This window comes from Diorhabda carinulata, chromosome 6 (genome assembly GCF_026250575.1).
Source record: "Diorhabda carinulata isolate Delta chromosome 6, icDioCari1.1, whole genome shotgun sequence".
In the NCBI taxonomy this organism is placed as follows: domain Eukaryota; kingdom Metazoa; phylum Arthropoda; class Insecta; order Coleoptera; family Chrysomelidae; genus Diorhabda; species Diorhabda carinulata.
Window position 1 is genome coordinate 26,284,055 of NC_079465.1, and position 17,664 is coordinate 26,301,718.

At 30.5% G+C, this 17,664-nt stretch overlaps 4 protein-coding genes across 4 annotated transcripts; 2 read left to right on the forward strand and 2 right to left on the reverse strand.

The window, feature by feature from the left end:
• Positions 1-470: 470 nt before the first annotated feature.
• LOC130895642 (sesquipedalian-1-like) lies at positions 471-2,707 on the reverse strand. Its single transcript, XM_057803071.1, has 4 exons — positions 2,032-2,707; positions 1,787-1,975; positions 1,371-1,508; positions 471-1,211 (listed from the first exon to the last, which is right to left on the reverse strand). The coding sequence occupies exons 1-4, from the start codon at positions 2,234-2,236 to the stop codon at positions 1,030-1,032; spliced, it is 714 nt and encodes a 237-aa protein (XP_057659054.1). The 5' UTR covers positions 2,237-2,707; the 3' UTR covers positions 471-1,029.
• Positions 2,708-3,348: 641 nt separating this feature from the next.
• LOC130894963 (nucleolar complex protein 4 homolog A) lies at positions 3,349-11,785 on the forward strand. Its single transcript, XM_057802032.1, has 5 exons — positions 3,349-4,125; positions 4,191-4,520; positions 5,837-6,075; positions 6,135-6,373; positions 7,716-11,785. Exons 1-5 carry the CDS (start codon positions 3,792-3,794, stop codon positions 8,068-8,070), a joined length of 1,497 nt encoding a protein of 498 aa, XP_057658015.1. The 5' UTR covers positions 3,349-3,791; the 3' UTR covers positions 8,071-11,785.
• Positions 11,779-16,009, reverse strand: LOC130894962 (bifunctional coenzyme A synthase-like). The gene is made up of 7 exons (XM_057802031.1): positions 15,668-16,009; positions 15,270-15,614; positions 13,980-14,211; positions 13,715-13,906; positions 13,454-13,662; positions 12,148-12,291; positions 11,779-12,093 (listed from the first exon to the last, which is right to left on the reverse strand). Exons 1-7 carry the CDS (start codon positions 15,866-15,868, stop codon positions 11,872-11,874), a joined length of 1,545 nt encoding a protein of 514 aa, XP_057658014.1. The 5' UTR covers positions 15,869-16,009; the 3' UTR covers positions 11,779-11,871.
• Positions 16,010-16,372: 363 nt separating this feature from the next.
• Positions 16,373-17,548, forward strand: LOC130894964 (glutathione S-transferase theta-1). The gene is made up of 5 exons (XM_057802034.1): positions 16,373-16,592; positions 16,647-16,737; positions 16,890-17,040; positions 17,096-17,276; positions 17,329-17,548. The coding sequence occupies exons 1-5, from the start codon at positions 16,481-16,483 to the stop codon at positions 17,493-17,495; spliced, it is 702 nt and encodes a 233-aa protein (XP_057658017.1). The 5' UTR covers positions 16,373-16,480; the 3' UTR covers positions 17,496-17,548.
• Positions 17,549-17,664: the final 116 nt, after the last annotated feature.

A 17,664-nucleotide genomic window follows, 5' to 3' on the forward strand; every position in this document is an offset into this window, starting at 1 on the left:
TTCGAATGGCAACCTGATAAATCGATTCATAAAAAAGTAAAGGTTTAAAAGATAGATTATTAAATCAATGATAACAGTAAGGGAAGGTTATGGCTTCGGTATTTTGGGATGAGTATGGAATATTGTTCATCGACTATCTCCAAAAGCCAGAAACTGTAACAAAAAACCACCATAAAGTAGGTGTAGACATCATTGACAAAATCTGATCGATACCCGCACCTTCGCTGGTTAGAAGGCTTTGAGCCTGATCCAGCCATGGATTCGACGTTGGAGGCACAGAAAGAATTGGAAGTCGATTGTTGAGGAGACCCTGGTTCTCAAAAGACCATAGCGCCGGCTAAAGAAGAAAGGAGAAATGTCCATAGAGGAACAAGAAAATGGATTTGTGATTTTTTCTCTCCTCGCCATTGCAGGAATAAACTCTCAGTTTGTCCATTTAGAAAATGGAAATACATTGCCACCTCGTCGACTTTTTCTGAAGCAACTTGAGAATGAACTAGTCAAGGATCTATAAGAGAGATGCACGGTCCGGATTCAAGAAATTTTCCCGGATCCCCAACCAAAGCAAGCTTTGTAGTACTTGCTTCTTAACGAAAGTCAATAGACTTTGTATGCACTGATAGATGTGTCTCAGAAGTGAGTGAGAAATAATAAGGCTTAGCTTTAGTTCCTAGCCATTTCTGTATTGTTTCCAAGAAATTTTCCCGATCCAATTAAATCTGGAATAACTATTCCAAAAAGTAAACGGTTTTTTTATGTTCCATGTTTATTACTCAATAAATATATTAATAAACTCATCATATGTTTTTCTAAGACAAACTCATTGATAATTTTTATCAATAAATTGATTTAGAATGGTGGATCTCACAGATCCATAGTGACTTTTAGGCTAGCGACTATCGGAATGTCAAGCAACTTTTTAAATTTAATCTTTAATCATATTAGAAGCACGACTTTGGTAAGAAATCAGTTTATATTTAGCACTTGTGCTGTTATAAAAATGTTGTTGTATAACTAACAATAATGCTGTTAAAAACTTATAAGGTTATCTACACAGTTATCGTGTTTTTCTTTTTGTTGATATTTCCAATAATTATAATCCTTTAAAATTGGTCTTCCGTGAGAATTGTGTAATTCCCGAAATGTTATTGTAAATTTTGAAGTACCATTCGCTAAACTTGCATCTGGATACCTTGAATCCCCCATTCGACCTAAACATCAGAAAATATTTCCACTATCAAAATTTTTCTTTAACTCAATTGGATAACAATGAAAATATTCATAAAAAAAACTGTAAAAATAGAAAATTTGTTAATTAAAATCTAATAAAAAATAACCTATAATCCCAATCAAGTTAATTCAATACTTACTAGCGGCTGAATTACTGGATCTTAGACTATGTGATCGTTGATGGGGATTATCAGGTCTATTAAAAGGATTATGTCTCGTCCTAGGTGGTGGAACAGGTGAACCTGTAGACTGTGTAGGTGTAATCGGCATAGGCGTCTCTAAATACACGTAAAAAGTACTTTTACCACTTTCATAACTGACAATTTGATTTTCCATTTTGATTTAAACGCTATTTTAATACATCATACGACAATTGAAACAATAAAAATTGTGATATCTCGTAAGATAACATACAACTAAATATATTTTTATCAATTTTTTATAAAATATGATAAGAAAACCAATTAAAAACATTTCCTCAGGCAACATTAAAAAGCAGAACCAATTATAATATTTGATTAGAAAAAAATTGTTTTATAAATATAAACGAACTTACCTTCTACATCATCCAACTGTCTTTGTAGCTCAGTTACCATTAATTTCATATAATCATAACCAGCACAAGCTAAGGCTTTCATCCATTGTTCCATAGATTCTTGGGATTCGGCTCCCAAGATATAACTTCGATTGTTAAGCCCATGAAATTCTATTTTGAAGCTATACTGAGCGTCATCTTCTGCTAGTTCTAAAAACGTTCCATTATAATCACATTGAATTAATATTATTCACTTAATTACTTACCTATAGAACAACCTTCTAAAATAATAACACCAACTGGTTCCTTATCACCTTTTTTATCAAAATAAAATAATAAGTTTCCTTTCAAAACAAAATACCTTTTTTGGAAATTTTTGTTCACTTCCCCTCTTTTATTTAAATATCCTTCTTTATCGATTGGAGTAGCAGAAACCGCAAACGCGCATAGATTTTTTTCGTTTATCTTCATTGAATATGACTTACAGATAAATAAACTTAAAAATCTTATCTATAAACTACTTAAGTAACAATAATCGGAATCTCTAATCCAGGCTCTAATCATATATTGATAAAAATTTGACAGGAATAGATTCTTCTTATTTATTGTGAAGAAATAAAATAATTTACCCAATTGACACCAAAGATGTACTGAAAAATGGGACAAGGCACAATTTCACAATTTAGGGTTAAACTAGATATTAAACTATGGATCAAACTTTCGTTTAAACCCAGAATAAATAAAGGTGCTCTAATTTAAAAACCACAGTTGAACTTTTCCGAGAAAAAAAATCCCTTTATATTGGTTTTAAATTTTAATTGCTTAAACAATGCAACTTCAATAAGGATATATTTCTAATTCAATTCGAAAGTGAAGTGATAATCAGCAGAAATGGTCGGAACACGATAAATAATGTTAGCATTCCTAATGCAAATCAAGACTAAAAAACTGACTTGATCTACAAGGGTTGCAAACTCCAAGATTTTTCATTTCGTACTATACATGACACATTCGCACTGGGTCGAATTTTTATATTTCGCATTTTATACCCTTCATCTGATTTATCGTACAGTGGTTTTTAATTGGATACACAGTGGACAAGAAACCCATCGATTATTTTTGTATCCATATTAAAAATCAAAATACGGCCCATATAAACTTAACCTAAAAAAACTGGTGTAAAGGCGCATGTGCAAGCACGTCGTTAGAATTAGAAATGGGCCAATTTTACTTCGCAACGATGAGGTGGTGGAGAATAATGTTGATAATTTCTTCATAATCACTGTCGAGTTTTCGAATACGAAATACACATCTTCAGTTGCCTTAGCATAACCAAAACTCGTCAGCTAATTTCGGAATGACGTCACAACCAGTTGCCATATTGTCTTGGAGGGCGAATATTCCGTTATATATGTTAAAATTATTATTATTAGTGGTGTTTTATTTTCAATTTATTCTTTATATACAAATGAAATGAAATCCTAGTTTATACACCACGACAATATAGCCGACATTTCAAATCACTATACTCAAAGTTATATCGTAGAAACGTGAACAATTTAAAAAAGCTGGGTTAGCTTAATATTAGACTAAGTTTAAACTTACCGCCTGACCACCGGTAACATTTCAACTAATGTTTGTCAGTTAACGTGAAAAAGTCGATACCTGTGGTTCAAACTTACCCTCAAACTTCACTTAGCACAATAGCGTGAACAAAGTTACCGTATTAAATTGTTTATTTTTCAACGATAATCTAATTCTATGGAATTTATTAAAATTTAGTATTCAATCTCAAAATAAAAAACTCGTTTTTTTTTACTTAAGTAAAATTTCCAAACTAACAGTTTACTTTTATCTCTGAAGACGATAACGTGGTTATCGAAACGCGTATCATTGATATTAGTGAATAGTGGGTTGGTACCATTGCATGTTTCTCTAAACAATGAGCTAGCTTCATGTACATTGCCTTTAACCTGTCTACAGGCGTAGATCATACTTTTACTGCGTATTTTTTACCTTTTAAGCTATGTCTCAGATAGAGAAACCAATTAAAATATCTAAGCAATTAAGATTACGTGTCCAGGAATTCCTTATGTGCAGGAATGAACCCGATAAATTACAAGAAATTGTTCACTATTTTGATAATGGGGCGGATCAACTTTCATGTTTGCTATCATTAGAGTTGATATTTACAAATATGCTTAAAGATAGGGATATGTTTATAGAGATAATTCCGCTGAAACCGGTAGAAAATACGCCCGAAAATCAATATAAACAGTGGCTGAAATTTATGTATGGAGAAATATATGCGAAAATTTTGAGCACAATGGAAAATGGCTCTCATAAATTACAGACACAAGGTAATTTTTCTTTTCCGTATGGTTTATTAATAAGCATAAATTAACGTATTTTTTGTTTGTTTCAGGTTTATCAACTGCTATGAATTTACTTTCATATGAAGGCAAATACCCTTTAGAAACCAAAGAATTTCTCGACAATTACGTACCACTTAGCAAACTGAAATCCATTCTTATGAAGTTACTTTCAAATAAGCAAAATAATCACCATTTGATTAATAAATACACTGAATATTTGTTGTTTGATGACATATTATTCTTCACATGGAAAATTTTACCTTCTCTAACTGCAAAGTCCAATCCAAATGAAATATATATCTTAAATTATTTATCATTACTTGAAAAATTACAAGTGCATCAAAATGTTGAAACAAAAATTCTTTGCGGAGAAGAAAATGGTGAGTTCTAATATTTAATTACTTATTTTAAATATTTAATTTAATGTTTATAACTCCGGTTTTATTTTTAATTACAGTAGCATACAGTATATTTATGATTCTTCTTTTTATAAATATTTTGGGTGACAAATAAGAACAAACTTTGTAGCTGAATGTTTTTTTTACTCCATTAAACTAGCATTTTCAACATAGCGGACTCAAATTTAAAATGTTTCAAAATTTGTCACAGTATAATTGATTTTGTTGCTACAGTCATTAAAAAAAAGACAATGCCAGTATATAATAAAGTTTGCATTGTCATAAATTTTCCAAATAGCTGATACAACCAAGTGATTCTTTGAAATGGGAGTTAAATATTGCCTGTTTATCCAAAAAATTCTAACTAAGCTTATCAACATCTATAACAGTTTATTTTGTCCTTCCCTTCTGGAGCACCTGTTATGAGACTTAAGTTGAGTGAATCTTAAAACTACAATAGGACTCACTGCAGGGATTGAAAATATTGACTGTTCTTTCTTTATTCATATTTGAATCCATTTGCCTAATCCGTAAGCACAGTTTTCCTACTTTAAAAACACAGCTATCTACTTAGTAACGTGGAACACGATCTTCATTACCCCCTACAGGTTCAGAATTAGTAAGGGTTCAACCATACAATACAAAAAAAAATCCACAATCATTTCCCAATAGAAATAACCCAGAAAATAAAGTGGCATTTATATACCTTTGGTAATATTCATACTGAACAGTATGTGTATATGAATATTACCAAATAATGAGGTAGGAAGGATTGAGTGAAGAGAATTAGCAAATGACTAAAGAAAGTGAAGGAAACTAATGAAGAAGATTAACATAAATACTGCATTCAAAATCCTGGATTTATTTCCTGAGGATAATATCAAACGTATAGAGTTTCATGAAAGTATAATTCAAAATGGAAAATACAACTTTTTTTAAAATTATTGCTCAAGAATAGTTCCCAAAAAGGTTGTCCTGCTTCCAATAAACAAATTATTTGGTAAATCTTTCTATTTTTTCATGTTGTGTGAATAAGTGACCTTCCAGATTAGCAGATCTATCCCCAAGTGATTATTTTTTTTATATTGTTTAGTTGATTCAAACCCTCATTTATTTATGGTTTCATTGTTAATCAAACCAAAGCAAAGTGGGCTACTTGAAAAGAAAAGTGGAAATCCAGTTATTTATTGAAAGGTTCTACTGAAATTTACTCTGCTGTATTTCAATTAGTTTTCTAAAAAATATGATCTACTACTTTGGGGTTACGAAGTTTTTATAAAAGCCTCGTGTAATTTTAGCAAATTTTTTCACATTTGATGAAACAGTAACGGTGAAATGTTTAAATAAAATATGGCATTGTGTTATGCATTGGGAACATAGTATTCAGACTCACAAGCAAATGTTGATTTTACTATTAGAAAAAATAATGACGCACCTAGAAAAACCTCTATTACTCACAGACTTTCTGATGGATTCTTTAGACGTTGGCGGACCTATTAGCCTCCTTGCTCTCCAAGGCATATTTACAATGATTCAGGTCAGTTAAATTGTTACCTTACACTCAGGAATCCGAAAAAGCGAACATATATTTTTCAGGTACACAATTTGGACTATCCTAATATATTTACAAAATTGTATTCAATGTTCGAACCGGAAATTTTTCATACCAAGTATAAAGCTAGACTGTTCTATTTATCAGATTTGTTTTTGAGTTCTACTCATCTACCAGAGAATTTAGTTGCCGCTTTTGCTAAAAGAATGGCAAGATTAGCGTTGATAGCGCCTTCGGAGGATATTATTATAATTTGTCATTTCATTGGGAATCTCATCCTTAGGTAAGTCTCACTTTGTATATTATTTGTTTTGCTAATTGATCTTTATTGTTTTTGCTATAAATTCCTTTGAATCACAATTTTATAGGGAAGAATTTCTAAAAATTGGATTATTTCTTATTATTTTTTTCCACTATAATTTAATGATTCATAACTCTAATTTTATTTTCAGAAATTTGTTCATTTAATAATTATATTTGTGTACATTGCTCTGCATTTAAATTATATATTTTTTTCCATTATCTTTTAGGTAATTTACAGTTTTTTTGTTATTTTTTGCCTTTCCACATTCTCTTATATCTTCTTTAAGGATTCTGCATATTCTTCATTAACTTTTTGTTCAAGAGAATAATTTTTGAGATCAAGATTTTTGTTTTTTATATTTCTTTTCTAAAGTATTATTTATCTTTCTATAAAAACTTTTTATTTCTTTTTATTATAGTGACCTATAAGGCCCATGACTTATTTTTCTTTTCTCTTCGGTCTTCAACTAATTTAACAATTTTTACACAGGTTGCAATTCTGTACATTTGCATTCCAATTCGGTTCTACCTCGCACTGCATCCAACCATTTTTTTCTTCGTCTTGCTTGCAGAATTTGCAGTTGTAGTTCTGTATCATACCCATCGTCTTAGGGTGGTATTTGCACATCAGTAACCTGTCAGAAGACAAGTTTAATGTCTTTGTGGTCATCATGAGAAGTTCTTCAGGCTTCTTATTTGATTCTTTAGCCATTCTCTCAGTTCATTATTGATGTGGCATCTCTTGAGGCCAGAGTAGAGTTGCAATTCAAAGTATGGAGTAGTTGCCTCTCTTTTAACAAGGCTATCTACTTCCTCATTTCCTGGTATATCCTAGTGGCCTGTAAGCTACATTAGGGTTACTTTGTTTTTGTTAACTAGTGCTTTCAGAGCTTGTTTGCACTCCCGCACTAGCTTAAACTTGCCCCCAAAGCCTTTTGAGCCTTCCTGGGCCATTTGTTTATCACTAGCAACTTAACCTGAAAAATGGCTAGTGGCGTTCCTAGAGATATCAAGAGCTCATTTTGGTCCAGAAAGAAAGATACATTCGAGCTTGCGAAAGAGGCAGGTTTAGTTGTTTCTGAGCTGAAGTTTGTTCAGTTTTCGACCACCAAACATGGATTTGAAGACTGTTTGATGTGTTCAGGTTACCATAAGCGTTTATTTACAAAATTTTCTTCTATGGGCCTTATTCTGTTCTCCATTTCTTTTCCCTACACACCTTCTTTAACCTGTGTGGTATTTATTATATCGATTATAGAATATTGTAGGTATGTTATATCTAGTTTTGTATGTTAATTGAATTTTCCTGTACTTTTTTATAGACACCCAGGTATGAAATGTTTATTAAACAATGTAGAACATGATACAGCAAATACAGATCCCTACATAATGGAAGAAAGAGATCCAACCAAATCTAACGCTATCAATAGTTCGTTATGGGAAATTAAAACATTACAAAACCATGTATTGCCAAGTGTTTCTACAGCTGCCAAATTCATAAATACCCCTCTACCATCGGTCGAATGGGATCTAAGTAAAGTTTTGGATAAAACTGGGGATGATATGTTCGATAAGGAAGTGAAAAAGTTCAGTAAATTGATAGTTTTACAATTCGAGAAGCCAAACGGTGCTTCTATAGGAAGAGGAGAGCGTATCTTACAATTTTGGGAATTGTAATAAAGTAGCGATTCATTTTCTTTTAATTTACTTTAATTTTTGCAATGTTATAAACCAATAGATACAAATTATATTGTCACTTTCTATAATCTGTTCAAATAGTTGAAATATTTTATTTCTGTATGTTTGTAAGTATCGGCAATGTTTCAAGAACACTTTGTATGTGAAATATTATGAAATTGATAATATAATAAGAAAAAAGTCCACATGCAATATCATTATTATCGCACAATTAATTATTTTATATAATATTGTAGATTAAAGTGTTCAATACAGGGTGTTATAATTTATACTAAAGGTTTCTTTATCTGTTGAATGGATATATTTTGTTAAACATCTTGTATAACACTCGTAGTTTTGTATTTTAATGTTGTATGTTGTTATTTAATTTAAAAATGTTTTCTATTACGAAAAGAAAATTTTGAACATTGCAAATTTTAATTTATTTATTTGTAATATATTTAATAGTCCCGAAAAACATTGTTTATAGTACATTCCAGTTTTTAAATATTTTGCATCACACATTTTGGAGATAATTTTTTTTTTAATTTTTCCAACAATTAAATGTACAGGGTATACCACGATGAGTTAACGAAAAGTATTTTCATTTGAAATATTTTTAGTTAGCTACGATTTTTAATTATACAAATTTCCAACATTTTTTTTCTTATTTTTCATCATATTTTCATAATATACAAGAAATTTCAATGCAACTAAGGTAAATGTACCAATAGTGAGATGCTTGAGTCTTCAAATAAACTTACCAACTTTGTTATCACTTTATTTAAAAATTTCAAAACGTTATTATAATAATAAAAAATTGATTTTTATAAATATAAATTTAAAAACACATTTATCCATGAAAAATTGAAAATATTATGTTACAATTTTTCAACAACGGGAAGTCTTTTATTGAAGATGTATGTTATCCTCCTCTCCTGCTAATCCTCTACATGAGCATTGGAGACCAGGCTTTGGATTTGACTGAAAGGCACGATGAACTCTTTTTCAATGAATTTCATTTCTTCACTCTCTCCTGACTCGTACACGTCATCTAATGCTTCTAAATACTCGATTTCATCAGTTGGTGATGTTTTTAAATCCTTCTTTTCTTCTATTTCTTTTCTCATTTTCCTGCTTCTTCTGCTCTATTCTCTACTTTTTTTCTACAATATTCTATTACTTGAGGTGAAGTGTTCACTTCGAGCAGACTTTTTTATTTTGGTCTTTTATTGAGTTTTATTATTATTTATTGGATCATCTGTAGATGTTGATGGTATTGTATCATCCGTAGATGATACAATGTTGATGATATTGGATCCTCTGTAGATGTTAATGGTACGGAATCATTTGTAGATTTTGGGGTATAATGCCACAAGCTCAATTCCATCTACCCGTTTTCGGAATGACCCATCGCCAAGTTGCTGCATTGAAAGGGGAATTCTACTGTATCTAAAAACTATCATTGGAGACGCTATTGCTACAGCAGCATTACCTGTTAATAACACTGTTAGTTATAATTTTTCATCTGCCTCAATGCCTGTATATACAGATTTTGAACCCAACAGGATTAGGGTTAATGAAGTAGTCTCAAACAATTTGAAACCAACAGTACATGTCTCTTTTCGGTAACTAAGCCTCATGTCGAAGTCAGATTTTGGCTTGTTTGGGATAGTGTTTTAGGAAACCCTCATACCACTTCCTCCTAGGTACAAAAGTTACTAGTCATTAGAGTTTTCTTGAAGGGTTTCTTCTGGAAATCCCTTTTTGGGTCTTGTGGAGGGAAGTCCTCGAAAATCCAAACTGTAGATCTCAAACTTACCCCTTTATTAACTGCATTTATCGGTTGGGAAAGGTTGAAACAAATTCCTTCCATCTATCCATCCATTGTTTAGTTATTGAGGCAAATTGTGATATTTTTGTTGTGAACAAACTGAAAATTTGCAAAAAAATTGAATAATTGAAAATTTTTAGGAGTAGGATGTTCCGAATCAAGTGACTGTAAAAACAGGATGTATCTTAATTAGAAAGTTGTAAAGTAATAATTATATTGTGAATTTTTGAAAAATTATCGTATACACAAATTTTAATTGAGTCAACTCATCGTAATACACCTTGTACGGTGGCGAACAAATTTAGAAATGTTTAACAAAGTTGTGTCTGTAAAAAATTTCATTTCTGATTTGATTTAATCCGGTGAAATGTTTCTGTGTGGGGAAGAACTGGGAAAATTCATAACATTTGAGAAAAATGTGATAAAAAGTGTATTAAATAGACTGCTCCTTCTATTTCTAATGAAACTATTTTAGATGTCTTTTATTACATTTCAATTAAAATTGGAATTGGTAATATTATTCTGACGCTAGTTAACAAATTTATTCTATTTTTTCTTTCGTAGTTTCTTTTCTAACTGATTTGTTAGTTGTATTTATTTCTCTTCTGCATACTTCATATTTAAAATATTTTTAGTATAAAGGGTCTATTTTTCTTCTATGTATCTTATTTTTTGCATTTCAAGATATTCAATCTTCTTCTCCAACTGTTGTACAATTATTCTTTGGTCTCCATACCTACCTACCTTAAACATTGTGATCTTACTACTTTTGCTTGTGAATGGCTGTCGTTGCAAGATCTCCTGATTATATTCATAGTTCCGTTTCACAGGTCTTAGTACAGTTTGGTTTATAATTTTTTGATCCAAATGTCTCGAATAAAGTTCATGATATTTTTATAATTGTTTCTTTAGTTTCGTTGTTCCTGGTATTGACATTTTTTCCTGTAAATTGTTTTTTATTTGCATCATATTGTGATCTTACTACTGTCAATAGTGGAGGGTTGAAGTTTAGTTGCAATATCTCCTAATTTATTCGTCCTTCCACTTCATCCACTTTATTTACATGCAAGTTTTAGCATCTCCTTTTTCATAATTCATAAATTCAGCTTCACACAGTTCCATAGGTTCTATTAGTTTGAATTTTAAATATTACTGTCGTTTTCTTCATTATCACTTCTCATTATTAATTATTTGAAGATTTGTGATTGTCTTAAGATTTCTTCGGTCTCTGGTTCTTCATAGAACTACTAAAATAGAATGTGTCATGTTAATAACAAATCTTACAACACAGATACCACTCAGCTGCCAATATGTAGAATGTAATTTTCCCGGTTACACGAACATTGGTTTCAATTACACTTTGATTATTTGTACTTTTTTCTGTAACGGCATTGCAATTACACGGCTGTCAACTTTTAGAATGCAATTCTTCCTGATTATAAAAGGAATTATTCCATTTACACTTAGGATATTTAGATTTGTTTTATTGGCTGTAATTGTCACTACAAAATGTCAAAATTTGAATTATTTGACTATTTGTATTTCATCAAGATATAATTTTTAAAATTTTATAGTGTAGTAGAAAGTTAGAGAGTAGATAATTGTAAATTCGCTCTTATTTTAAAAATAATGTGATTTTTTCAAATTTTTTTTAAATAAACATGTTTATTAACAAACAGTAACCCCTAATGCAATTATTGAGTATCTAATTATCAATTTTTGATGTTTTTTTTTTATATAATGAAGTGATATTTGTACATGCCTAAAAATGAAATTATTAAAATTCTTGTACGATATTATTTAAATGGTATTACTAAGATTTTGTTACCCTCCTTTTAATTTATCTGTTTGAATAAACTGTTGCTTTTTTTTAAAAAACAATTTTTATTTTTACCTGCTTTCAATCCTAATATACAACTATCCCAATTTTACATATTTACACTTATATATAAAGTAAAAAATTAAAATCACGATGGCATTCTTCCACTCAACAAATTCCACGCTTTCACTACTTGTTCTTTGGTGTATTCGACAGGCCAAACTGTACAGAACACAACGTGGGAGGATTTAACGTATACTTTATTTGGAGGTTGCGAATCTATTCTGTTTGTAGCTTCTTCTTGTGTTAAACTGTTCCGGTGTATCAATCTTGATATTGCCTCTTCTCTTGGTACTATTGTTGTCCATATCTGCAATAAATAGTGCTCAATTGAATCAAAAGTACATTTATTTCGATAACTTACCTCATGGCATAAGTTCTGCCAATTGGCCATTAATAAAACCGCTGCTTCTACAACAATTACTTTTGCATTACTGTTCTTAATGATGTCTTGTACCTCTCGAGCAATTGCTGGCCAAACTAAACTATTTAATTTATTTAAATCTTCCTGAAATGTGAAATTTATTCATTTTCGATATCAATTACTAATAAAAGGGTCACCCTAGATGCTTAAGCTTGGAAATAGTTATTAAATCCAAGTACTAAGATATCAAATTAAATTGAATTTTCTGTAATTTACTACCAGTATGCTAATAGAATACACTGTATGGTACTTTGGACCGAATATGGACCTATGGAAAGTGTAATTGAGTTAAGTCTAATGTGTTAGGATAATAAAACAGCTGAAGACAACTAAGGTCCCGAAAAATTCAAATTAATTAACAAAAGGCAGTACAAAAGTCGTGAAGCAAATGAAATAGAACTCCTCAGGTGACAATACAAATTATATACATGAAAGATTGAGCTGTAAACGTAATATTAAGAAAACACCTGCAGATAAAGTGAGAAAACAATTATTATAGGAGATCAAGATTTTTTATTTAGTGTTGAAAGCTGAGATTCACCAGTATTTGTGCTTTCTTGTTTATAACAAAGCATAAACTGCCAAATGCATATGCATATTACTAACTGCTGCACTGATTAGTGGAAATATATGGAACAGCAACCACAACAATGGAATTAAGTGTTGGAAAAACAACAAAAAAACATCTGCGGATAAAAAGGGGAAAGATGAAATAAATTATGAATCCTCAAAAGCAGTAATAAATCTGGAAAAAACTGCAAATTTTGATAAGAGGAAATAGGAAGACAAAATAAATTATAAACCCTCGGGAGCAGAAGTTAATCTGAACTGTGAAAATATTGATAATGAAGAAGTGATCAGTGAAGACAGACAAATAGTGGAAGAACATTAAACAACAATGGAAATAATGGTTGGAAAACATCTGCGGATTAAGTGTGAAGACAAAGTAAACTATGAACCATCAAGAGCAGTGGTTCATCTTGTAAAAACTATACAAATTTTGATAATGAGGAAGAAGGAAGATCAAATAAATTATAAACCCTCAAGAGTAGCAGTTAATATGGAAAAACTTGTTAAAATGTTGATAACGAAGAAGTGATAAGTGAAAATATGCAAAAAGTGGAACAACATAAAACAACACTGGAAATTATGGTTGAAAAAACAACACGAAAGCCCTGGAAATCAATTAAGATGATTGTGTGGTAAAAAGAGCTTCAAGTTTAATAAAAAAAACATATCTACTCACTTTATTTTTAAAAACAATTCCACCTAAAACTTTCCTGTCGATTTCACCATCACTTGATAAAACTTTGTCTCCGAAAACTTCAACAATTTTTCCATGGCACGGTTTTCCTTTTTTATACACACTATGACCTATTAGATCACAATTGATTATTTTCGCTCCTAATTTTTGTAAATGGGATGCTACACCAGATTTTCCACTAGCTATACCACCTATAAAATTATTCAATCAAATAAAAATTCAATAAATTAATCGTATATTTGCCTGTGAGACCAATAACATAAGGTAATTTCGGAATATTGTGGTTAGTTTCTATTGGTTGCAAAACTGTGCCTAATAGTCTTATTCTAGTTGTGCTTGAACTAATTTTCGTTTCTTCTATCGGATTCGGATTAGGTTCGTCTACAAGTTCGACTGGAAGAATATCTAATAAGGACAAATTTTTTTCTTTTCTTACTGAAACAAAATATAAATAACTCTAAATCAAAATAAAAAAAATATTTTAAATAATAATATGAAAGATATTTACTTGAATTAATTTTTTCTCCTCCCTTCAGTGTTTCCTGACTCACCACTATTAGTTCCATAGTCGGATCAGTTATGGCAGGTCCGAATGGATCTGATATAGGAACTATGTTATATTCCAGTTCCGGACAAATATCAACTAAGAAATCTTTAACATTCTTCACTCTTACATCAATATCTTCAATGAACTCCCACAAAAGTTTGTTCAAAAGCATATTCTCCTCTGTAACACCTACCTAAAAACAAAATTTTGATCTCCTAAATTAGTAATAAAAGAAGTTTCAAAACTTTCAAGGTTGTTTAATCAAAGTATTTGAAAAATTTTTCGATTTGGATAACATATAATTGTATACAAGCCATTGACTACACCGTAATACATTTCTCCACGTTTTTAAAAATCAATGTACCCTCTGGTCATCTGCTCCTCGAAACGACCATAGATGATTGGAGAAATCAGATTCGAGGTAGAAGAAACTGGCCATGCAAAAATCCTGACTGCAAACTGAGAGTGAATGTCCAATCATTTTGATGGACAGTGCCTAAAACTGTTGATAATAAAGGTGTTGAAGTAGACAGCACAACAGGGAATAATAGGGACGACTTAGAACCCTCAATACTAAATAATGGAACTACCTAGTACCCAGGATTAATGGCTGTGCCCAACAGAGCAGACTCATATGAAGAACACCCCAATTAAGTGTTTTTTTTCTTGGTTGGAAAGATCTTCCAAACCGAGGCAAGGCATACACGAGAATTTGCTAGTTCCAATCCACAAGATTCCAACACTGGTGTATAGAAATGAAACATGAGTAACTAATAATAAAATAGATTGTAAACATAATGGAGATGAAGTACCTATGAAAAATAGAAGGAAAAACTAGGATAGATAGAATCTGATATGAAAGTATAAGAAACAATCAAAGAAGTAATTAAGAGAATTTTAAACTGGTTTGGACATTTAACAAAGATGGATCAAGATATTTTAACAAAAGGAATATGGAAAACAAGGAGGAGAGGCAGATCAAAAAAAAACATGGAACCAACAAATAGCAGATATAGGAAAACAAAAACAGACAGTAAATCAAATAATTATAATGGCACATGACAGGGAAAATGAAAGAAATGATTAAATAAATAATGAATACATTCCCAACGCCCTAGAGTGGACAACAGGAAAAATGAAAAAACAAATAAGAAAATGTTCCCTTAGTGCTAAGAGATTTTGAATCTATGATACTTCAAGTCACTAAAATTAATGGAAAAGAGCCGAATTAACAATTGACAATAAACATACTGTAACTGTGTTTGTAGCTCTAAGAGCAGCTTCGCTCAACAGTAATTTATGGGCTAAATGCAATCTATCAAAAGTTCCACCCAAGACTGTGTGCTTATATTTCTTATCAGCAAATAAGGTATCAGTTTCTAAATCTTCAATATGTTCAGTATCCAACGTCATCACTTTGTATTCCTTAGTAACATTGTCTATTCTAGTTGAAATAAAATTATCAATTTCACTTCTTGGGTAAGTTTTATCTAATATGATCAAATCTATAGGTTTTTGTGTGTGAATCTTTGATATATTGTATTTTAAACCTGAAAGTAACACTCTAACATCTAATCCGCTACAATATCTTGCCACCTAAAAAATAAAAACTGAAGGTATAGAAATTATTGGTGAAGTAATATACTTACCTGTGAATATATTCCATGTATTGTAGGACTAAATTTAGGCCACACGTTACATTTTTTTGGAATGAAACTACCCAAGGGTTCACTTAGAGCTGACAAAAGTTGAATGTATAAAGTACTTTTAACTTGCTTTTGAATTGATCCTAAGACATTTCCAATTTGCTTAGGATTTGAAACTATCAAGAGACCTGTTTTCACTAACATTATGCAGATTAAAAAATGACGAAATCAATGAAGATGATAAAATGACATTATCAGTTCACTAATTGTTATATACAAGTAATTTGTATAGAAATAAAGAAATTTTCAAATAAAAGGTTAGTTACTTGTGACATGACAGATAGTGTTTTACCCTAAGATGGTATCCTCTGTGGTGTTTTAAGTTAATAAGATCATAGATAGACTCCTTAATTATTTGCATTAAATTTCACTTTAGTTTTCTTTATTACAGGATAATTATTTAGAATTGAACAGGATGAAAAAAGAAATTTAAAGTGAATATTTGTATTTTTGTAGAAACAAAATTTTTTTAAACAGTAATTATTAGTTATTGATTTAGGAAATATTTTAATCGATCGCATATCGATCATAAAGTGTAGAGTCGGAGTACAACGCGTATCCTACAAATATGACATTAGATACGTCAAAAAACAAATTCCGTGATTTTTAATTTATACTTTTATTATTATTATAATCATATTAACACATAAAATGTTGAACTTTGTTACTTATTATAATAACTGATAAAACAATTTCATTCTTACGTTATTTGCTTCAATCTTTTATAGAATAATTATCAATTTAAGAATAATAGAAATGGTTTTAAAATTATATTTCGATCTACTTTCTCAGCCTTCTAGATCAATATTTATTTTTTTAAAAAAAGTTAATTTGCCTTTTGAACCTTGTTTAGTTGATCTCGCAAAAAGTAAGCTGCAAAATAATATATGAATATAGTTATCACTATAAATGTATGTTACAGGACAACATTTAAAGGAAGAATTTTCAAAAACAGTTTCTAGAATTCCCAGAGTGCCTGTCATTCATGATGGTGACTTTGTACTGAACGAGAGGTAAGATATTATTCAAAAACATACTATTTCTAATGTTGATTATTAAAGTTTAATGGTTAAAATGTCTAGACAGTATTTTAATTATTAAACAGCAACTTAGTTTTCTTAGTTAACAATTTATTTATAAAAAAAATTATAAAATATATATTTAGTGTTGCTATTGTGAGATATCTGAGTCGTCAATATCCAATTTCTGATCAGTGGTATCCAAAAGATAGTAAAAAACAAGCTCAAACAGACGAATACTTAGAATGGCATCATTTAAATCTCAGATTGAATTGTGCGACATATTTTATAACCAAGGTAATATATCAATTTCATTTGAATTGTTCATAATGAGACGTTATCGTCGTTATAGTGGGCTAATCCACTGTTACGAGGAACTGAACCAACTGAAGAACAGTTGAAGAAAACTAAAAAATATATGGAAAGATCCTTGAAAGATTTCGAAAACTACTTTTTGTCAAACGGGACGTTTATTGATGGAGATAAAGTATCGTACTCTGATATCCATGCAGCGTGTGAAATAGAACAAATAAGTGAGTTATACAGTCTGTTGGAAGCGTTTGGTGTGTAACGTTTGTATTTCAGAAATTGCAGGATATGACATCAAGAATCATTATCCAAAAATAAAACAATGGATTGACAAAGTCAGAAAGGAGTGCAATCCTTATTATGACGAGGCACACAAATTTGTTTATAAATTAGCGAAGAGTAACGAAGAAGAGGGAGAGGAAAATCCAAAATCAAAACTTTAAAATACAAATAAAATATTTTTGATAAAATAATAAAATTTATTGGGAATATCTAACCAGTTTTTTTTTTCATTGAACATAACCTTACATTTTATAGTGTCATTTTTCACCTTCAAATCAGGTCACGTGGTACTATTTTGAGTAGAACGTCATCTTGAATTGATGCAGCGTC

Coding starts and splice junctions, on each gene's coding strand:
- LOC130895642 (XM_057803071.1), bottom strand. CDS start 2,236: ATGAAGATAAACGAAAAAAATCTATGCGCGTTTGCGGTTTCTGCTACT. Junction 1,976..2,031: donor TTTAGAAGGTTGTTCTATAG/GTAAGTAATTAA, acceptor GAACGTTTTTAG/AACTAGCAGAAGATGACGCT. Junction 1,509..1,786: donor ACAGTTGGATGATGTAGAAG/GTAAGTTCGTTT, acceptor ACGTGTATTTAG/AGACGCCTATGCCGATTACA.
- LOC130894963 (XM_057802032.1), top strand. CDS start 3,792: ATGTCTCAGATAGAGAAACCAATTAAAATATCTAAGCAATTAAGATTA. Junction 4,521..5,836: donor TCTTTGCGGAGAAGAAAATG/GTGAGTTCTAAT, acceptor GTGTAATTTTAG/CAAATTTTTTCACATTTGAT. Junction 6,076..6,134: donor GCATATTTACAATGATTCAG/GTCAGTTAAATT, acceptor TATATTTTTCAG/GTACACAATTTGGACTATCC.
- LOC130894962 (XM_057802031.1), bottom strand. CDS start 15,868: ATGTTAGTGAAAACAGGTCTCTTGATAGTTTCAAATCCTAAGCAAATT. Junction 13,663..13,714: donor TTATGTTATTGGTCTCACAG/GCAAATATACGA, acceptor ATAATTTTATAG/GTGGTATAGCTAGTGGAAAA. Junction 12,292..13,453: donor GAATTGTTTTTAAAAATAAA/GTGAGTAGATAT, acceptor TTCACATTTCAG/GAAGATTTAAATAAATTAAA.
- LOC130894964 (XM_057802034.1), top strand. CDS start 16,481: ATGGTTTTAAAATTATATTTCGATCTACTTTCTCAGCCTTCTAGATCA. Junction 16,738..16,889: donor GACTTTGTACTGAACGAGAG/GTAAGATATTAT, acceptor ATATATATTTAG/TGTTGCTATTGTGAGATATC. Junction 17,041..17,095: donor CGACATATTTTATAACCAAG/GTAATATATCAA, acceptor TCGTCGTTATAG/TGGGCTAATCCACTGTTACG.